We start from the raw sequence: 7,729 nt of genomic DNA on the forward strand, positions 1-7,729 counted from the left end.
GCCTTAGATTGTAAGCTCCTTGAGGGCAAGGACTGATGTGATTGTGTGGAGGACTGCAAAAATTGTTGGTGCTATATAAATACCTGTAATTGATCAATACGGCTAGCCATAGACATGAGACGGCAATCAATCATACGTTCCAACTACCATCAACCTGTAGAAGGGCCACGGAATGAACAAGCAGGATAGTTTCAGCCAAACATACATAAACTGACACCTCTAGGCTCTGCAAAAGCATTGACAGGCCAAGAAAGCTGATTTTGGACTATCAGTCAGCTTTGGGTCATTGGCAGTGGCAGCACATTAGAAACTTTACCGATTTGGCTGCTATAAGCTAGACAGGTAGAAAAAAAAGACCACTTGAACCCCCAGAGCCTGAAATCTGTGGGTGATTCAGAGGAAAGCAAAAAAAAAAGCAAAAAACACGTGCCAAATTACTCCAAAATGGAAAATATTCCTTCCTGACCCCCAAAGGCAATCTCAGAACACCCTGAATCACCATTCTTTCATTTTATCTCTTATATGTACTACTACTAGCTTTTATATTTTGTGCTCAGATAGAACCACTTCTTGCGGAGTTCTGTTCCACAATTTCACCGCTCTTACAGTAAAAAAAAAACCTTTCTGTTGGATAGACGTCTTTTCCTCCAGCTGCAAAAAATTCCATTGTGTATATATAAAAAACAAATTTCGCTTTTAAAAGGAGAACTATGGGGTTAAGTCTTTTCTCCATAGTTCTCCTTAGGGTAACGGGAGGACATAAACTAGCGTCCTCCCGTCACCCTAGGCTCAGTATACCGCGAGCTGTAGCCCAGCTGCGTGACTGACAGCTGGCTCTGCCTATCTAGAGGCAGAGCCAGCTGTACCCGCCCCCTCCCCCGTCCGTTCCGCCAGTCAGCGCTGGCGGATCGGAGCGGGGGGAATCCAGCCCCTCCCCTGTCACGGCAGAGAGCCGTGATAGGATCGAGAGGTGAGCGAACGCCGGTATCTGTTCGCTCACCTCCCGATCTACTGAGCCGACCTGTGACAGTCTCATTGTCACAGGTCGGCTAGAACTATGAGGTGAGTAAAAAGCACTCACCTCATAGTTCTCCTTTAAGTGTAGATGGAGGAATCTGTTGCACCTTTTCCATCTGACCATAGAAAATCTGCAGATAATTGTAAGTTTTAATTTGTGTGCTAATAATCTCATAACACGTGTGGCGGTAAACGCTGTGATGCCTGTACAGGACAGCGTTACGGTTCATGTTAAGATTCTCGAAGTGCGATCTCTACCCTTACTATAATGCCACAATGTGTCACTCATGTCCGTACGGAGGGTAGTGGTGAGCTGTGATTTATTCAGGCGGAGAGATCTATTAATATAGACGTTTCATAGACTGTTACAACATATCTTGTAGTATGAAGTGTAGATTGCCCCACAGCACTGACTTCCTGAGAGACCATGGTTTAAAATCCTCTACAGCTCATCAAATAGGGGTAGCTGGTAATAATGGCCTTAGAAATTATTCCACTAACTCTGCCACGCATAGAGATACCTAATATGTGTTGTACAATCTGCATTTACACATACAGTATGTGTGTCCTAGGTGTACTCTTTTTATATGCGTGTGCAGGGGTCCTTTAAATTCAGAGGCATGTTGAGATTTGAAGTTAAAGCGCATCTGAAGGGCCGCAGTTGCCCACCGTGGATTAGAGTGATGTCATATTCTCACTTAACAGCCACCGCAGATCTTGCATGAGGCGAGTTTTTAAAAAGTAGACCACCAATAAATATAATACATCAATTCTTTACCACGGCACCAATGTGGAGATGCAAGTGTCAGCAAACATTCATGGCTCTGTAGCTACATAAAGCCTATACTGCAGCTCTCTCTGTGTCTTTATGTATTGGAATCCATTGGTTGTCCTGAGGGAACAAAAAGATGGGATTTGGCTGGGCCGGCCCCACCAAAAAGGCCCTTCATGCCAGGTCTAGGTAGAGCTGGGGAGTCTATAAAAGAGCTCACCATTGAGGAATATTAAAGCCATGGTGTGATCCGATCTACCACCACCCACCCATCATTTACATAGCCATTGTGGGTGCACTTAACCTTTTATTTTACATTTTGGTTTTGTTCAGTAACCACTGCATTTTTATTTAGACTCCATTAAGGTAACATAAGACAAATGGCACCACAACTGGTAACAGTTTCAGGCAACAGGCCCTTTGTAGGCTACAAGACGTCTGAGCTAAAGAAACTACAATGTATCTCTTAGGTACCATTCGTACCCGGGCGTATCGTGAATACGTCAAACGTGTACGCTTCGACACACATTCACGATGCATTTACAAACACGGGGCTCCTTTACGTTGCTATTGCTAGGTAATGGCACTCCAAACACAGCCGAGCAAACTCGGTTTTTCCCTGCACGGAAAAGACACACGGAATGCATGTCACTAAATTTGCAACATGTACTTCTTTTCCGTGAGTGGCACGCATATAGGGACCCAAACAGGATCGATGGAGACGCCTGCCAAACACGGAAAACAAAGTCCTGCAAATGTGCGGGAACGTTCATTTCGGTAATACGCGTCCCTGCTACGCCCTGGTGTGAACGGGGCCTTAGAGCAGAAACTGGAAGTGACCTAATTCAATCAATCAATCAATCACAAGAGAAGTAAAACAACCCACAATAAATACTTAAAAGTCTATTTATAACTCTTTACCCAGCCATACGCTGGTCGAATGCCGTTCGCACAGAATTCCCAGCACTAGATGGAGATGAGGAGCATAATTCGTCTGCTCCTCGGCTCCATCTAGTGGTTGGAATGCCGTGCAAACAGCATTAGCCCATGTAAAGTGTGGGTGGAAGAGTTATAAATTAGACTCCATAGTGTTCAAGTTGTCACATCGGGATAACAATGTACAGCAAGATTCATCTTCATATCTCATAGAATATATGTAATTAAAGTTATAAAAAAATAGTTTTTTACCAAAACATAAAGAAATCATAATCTGAATTGAGGCCTCTCGGCTGTACGGTATCAAACCTAAGGATCCATTCCACCGCTTTTCCTTTTAGGTTTTTCCTCTTCCCTCTCCCTCTTCAATCCCAGCAAATGATCGATAATTACATAATGTAGCTGTGTGACCGAATGTTTTTGTTCAATAAAAAGTCTGCCAATTTGTTTCTTATTTACAGAGTATTTGTGTCTAGCAATGCGTTCTTTAATTCTTTGTTTCGTCTCCCCAAAGTGACATTGGGCGCTTGATTAAATAAACTACAAAACTCATCTGGCAGGTAAAGTAACCATTATGTCTGTGTATGATCTTTTCAGAGTGATGATGGGTGAACGTTCTCCCCTGATGAGGTTAGAACAATGAATGTAAATGTCATGGACAACTCCCTTGATATCCTCATTAAAGGGGAACCATCACCCATCCTCTGTTCTCTCTCACTCTCAAACTCTCAATCTGTTTCACAGCTATGCTTTGTAATTATTGATCATGTGCCGAGATTGAAGAGAGAAGGGAGAGGGGAAAAAAATCAAAGTAAGAGAGGTGGCATGGATCCTTAGGCTTGATACAGCCAAGGGGAGATTATGATTTCTTTTTGTTTTTGCAAAAATCCCTTTTTTTAAAATAACTTTCTTACATATATCTATGGGATAGGATGCTGAATCCTGCTGTACAATGTTATCAAGATGTGACAACTGGAATACTATGTATATGATTTGTGTTGTTTTCTTTCTTTATTGATTGATTGATTGATTGGAATGAAGGCATTTCTGGTTTTCTGCTCTAAGAGATACATTGTAATTTCTTTTTGCTCAGATGTCTTGAGGACTGACGAAGGTCATGTTGCCTGAAACTGTAATATATATATATATATATATAGTGCCAACAATTTACACTGCGCTTTTACATCAATCCCTGCCCCCAAGGAGCCAATTAACCTTCCAGCATGTCTTCGGAGTGCGAGAGGAAACCAGAGTACCCGGAGGAAACCCACCACAGGGAGAACATGCAAACTACATATATTACTAAAGCTGAGGCTCCCCGAACCGAATGACATTCGGGAGCTCCTGAATGCATTTCTGGAAATTCGGATCCCGAATGCCATTCTGGTCTGGGAGCCTCAGCTTTAGTATTAATATCTGTATATGGTTTTTTGTGGTATTCGCAGCGAATATTCGTAAACTCACCTGAAACTAACAAAAATTTGGATTTCGACTGAATTCCAAACCCGAACTGAATTGAATTTCGGATACGAATCCCGAAATAATTAAATATCCGAACCGAATTATTCCGCAGCTTACATGTCTATATATTATTATTATGTATACTAATAATATTATATATACTATCTGCAAGGTGTATATGGCTCCCAGACCCGAATGGCATTCGGCAAATCCCAAATGCAATTCAGAAATTCGGATCCTGAATGCCTCAGCTTTAGTATGATATGTATACTGTATAGGGCTCCCATGTTGCCGTAGCGAAAATGCGTGTTCAGACCCATTTGGATGCATGAACCAAAAAACACATCTGATTGGCCAGAAAAGTCACATGTCTGATTCAGTTTCTTTTTTTTGAGCGAAATTTGGACGGGATCCGAAATTCGGAAACGGAAATTCGGATTTGGACACATTCGGATGCATTGGGAACCGGAAATTCGGAAGTGTCCGAATGTCCGAATTTCGGAAAATGCGTCCGAATTTTGATCCGGAACGAAACAAATCGCACATGTCTAATAATATGTATATATTTTTTACATATGTGCATTTAGCCATGTATCTAGAGTCCAGCTTTTGCTTGGTATCTGTCTGTTGCAATCCGCGGCAAAACACATGTTACCGAAACGTGCGGTAACTCAACATCAGCAGCGTGATGTTTCCATATGGCCTTATGCAGCTGCAGAGAGAGGAATGTCCTGGCGATAGATGATTGGGCCAGCACTGACAGGTTCCTTCCTAGTTGAGATGAACTTGGGTTTGGTCCAAGCCCAAGCTCATCCCTAGTTCCCAGCTATCTCTAAGGACTACAGAACACTTTACCCTATGTTATGAAGCAGAGGAGAAGGGGATGTGTTCTGTTATCCTAGCACACTTCCTGACTTCGGGTGACAAAGCTGTTCTTTTGTAGAGTACGGTGAGTTTTGTCACCCTGGGACAGGAAGTGTGTTACTGGCAGGGGAAAATAAAGCAAAAAAGACTCAACATGCCTCCACATGAGTTATTTGCTAGATATTACATTTTTGTTCTGATCCATCTTACAATTGTTCTGTCTTTCTTTGCAGAAGGCCTCCTAATATCAGCGATGGCATCACCTGAGACGTACAAGATACCCCCATCTGGCATATTTCTGTCTCTGTTCACCGATGAACCCCCAGACACCCCAATGATGGGAGGACCTGCACAGGATCTCAGCGCTATTCTACAGGGAGGTGAACGGTTGAAATCCAGGAAATTCCAGTGCGCCAGTCTGGACAACAAGAATACTTCATGGCATGACGCATTGTGTCTGTGGGCGGCCAGTGATCAATACACATCAATTTATGAAGAGTATAGGGAATCGAAGACACAAATTCTGTCTCTCCTCCCTTCTGCAGCACACCTAGTAGGTGGGTTCTAGTAGCATCTTCATTTACCGGATCACTAGATGTATAGCCTCAGAGGTGTACAGTAAGACAATATATGATATGCAAGGTCCAAAAACCCACAGGAACCAATCAGAAATCACCTTTCACTGATCTTACTCTGGTAAACAGAAATCTGAATAGTTGCCATGGATCATTGCGCCCATGAGCGTTGGTGCCACCACAAGATAACCATATGTGTTTCAATCGAAATGGCCCAGGGACTAATTCCCTATATTAAAATATTCTTGTTGTGGAACCATCTTGGTTTAATTCCTGATTATTGAAGGGACTGTCCTTCCAAAACGAATATTTAAGTATTTGGTAGATACAGGAGACTTAAAGCACCTGACAGCCTCTTATGGCTTTTGTGGACTCTGTTGGTGACATCTCTTTGCTGGGTTCCCGGGTCTTCACACCTGCTGTGCCCATTACAAGGGGCTCCCACCATCCTTCCTGGATTTTCTTTTAATGTTTTATTATGAAGCATGTTCATAAAGAAGCTGGAAAACACAAATTTGGAATGGAACACTGAAAACTCATTGGTGGACAGGAACAGAGTTGAAGTTATAGCGGGGGGATCTCACTGGTGGAGTATCTTAGACTTTTAAGAAGTCAAGGGCTAACTCAGTCCACCAGGCTCTTCCTGTAACCATAAAAACAGTTCTAGATTGACTGGCCCTTTAAAGGGATTTCAGATATGTACAAATAGAAATATCTACATAAAAGAACAAGTAAAAGAAGAAAATGGCTTTTCTGCAATACTGTGGAAACGAATACCAGCCAATAAGACTTGGCTGGAAGTCAAATGTTATTGCTGATTTGTTATTTTAGGAAGTCCAGTGTTAGATACCTTCCTCCAGTTTGTAGTAGTAACTGTCATTTTGCTTTTTCAGAGCACTCGTGGAACCTTCTTTTCTGGAGGCAGGAGAACAGCAGCCACATTACCTGTGAGATACAGTATGTGACGGAGGACACAAATATGAATGAGGAGCTCAGGCTTAACCTGTCCTATACACGGTAAGTGTATGTATTATCATGGGATATGTCTAACAACCTCAGTCAGGTTTGTATTGCGTTTGTGAAACTGCAGTTGGGAGGCGCTGGATCCAAAACTTGGGTTCCTCTTTAATGAAAGCAGTCTACGGTGGTGGATGTAATGTACCTGGCTAAGCACCTTCAAATAACACGAAGGGTGCCACTACAAGGTCCTTGGATCAAGAACTACAGATAAGGAAAATGAAGCGCCAACCTAATTATTGAGAGTTATCAGGACACATAATCATATCCCTCCTTACCATCTTGTCTTGATTTGTATTGTGATTGTAATGTCTTCCTTATTTTGTAAAGCGCTGCTCAAACTGTTGGCGCTATATAAATACTGTATAATAATAATATCCAATTTGGTACTGATCTTAATATTGATGTGTCGCTGACTGGATCCATAGGGTATAAGGAGACCGGACAATGTGCCTGTCATGCATCCTCTAAATTGACCAGCACACTTGCAAAATATCCCAAGAACGCACAGTTTCCTAATCCGAACACGGGAAGCAACTGAAAATCAGCATGCCCACACTATAATATCCACAGGGTCGGTTCCACCACCTGCAATTTGTCAGCTGGCTGGTCTGCAAGACAACCATACGCACGCATATACACAGGTCCACGTTGCTGGCAATGAGATCTGCCGATGCATATAACAGAGGCGATAGCTTCCAATTACTAACAATATTCTGCATGCAGTCAGATTGGCAGTCTTTTTCTCTGTCAGCCAACTGCTGCAATTACAGAAAACCTGAGCATGCAGCCATACAATACAATAACAAAATTACAGGCACTGGTAGCAACAAACAACTAAGCTTACATGCAATGGTACAGAAAAAAACAAAGAACACAGCAATCTCTTTAGGAGATATGATTTATTTGCTTAGTACACAGAAGGCCAACCTAATCATTTTATATTTACTATCCCCCTATGCGGGCAGTGTACAGAATAATGTACAGAAGTAATAATTATAAAGAAACAAGAGAGAAAATGACATGTAGAGATGTTGGCTGCTTGCTATACCGCTGTAGAGATGTTGGCTGCTTACTACCCCCCCCC

General features: G+C 42.4%; 1 protein-coding gene across 1 annotated transcript in view; it reads left to right on the forward strand.

The window, feature by feature from the left end:
- Positions 1–5,288: 5,288 nt before the first annotated feature.
- The window catches only part of LEPR (leptin receptor), a 34,339-nt gene continuing 31,898 nt past the window's right edge, over positions 5,289–7,729 (forward strand). Inside the window, exons 1-2 of the mRNA XM_018563080.1 lie at positions 5,289–5,607; positions 6,519–6,642. Coding sequence (XP_018418582.1) covers positions 5,304–5,607; positions 6,519–6,642 — 428 coding nt within the window. The 5' untranslated portion in view covers positions 5,289–5,303. The remainder of the gene's footprint in view (positions 5,608–6,518; positions 6,643–7,729) is intronic.

The sequence above is a fragment of the Nanorana parkeri genome, unplaced genomic scaffold, assembly GCF_000935625.1.
Source record: "Nanorana parkeri isolate BGI_ZX_2015 unplaced genomic scaffold, ASM93562v1 scaffold630, whole genome shotgun sequence".
NCBI lineage: Eukaryota > Metazoa > Chordata > Amphibia > Anura > Dicroglossidae > Nanorana > Nanorana parkeri.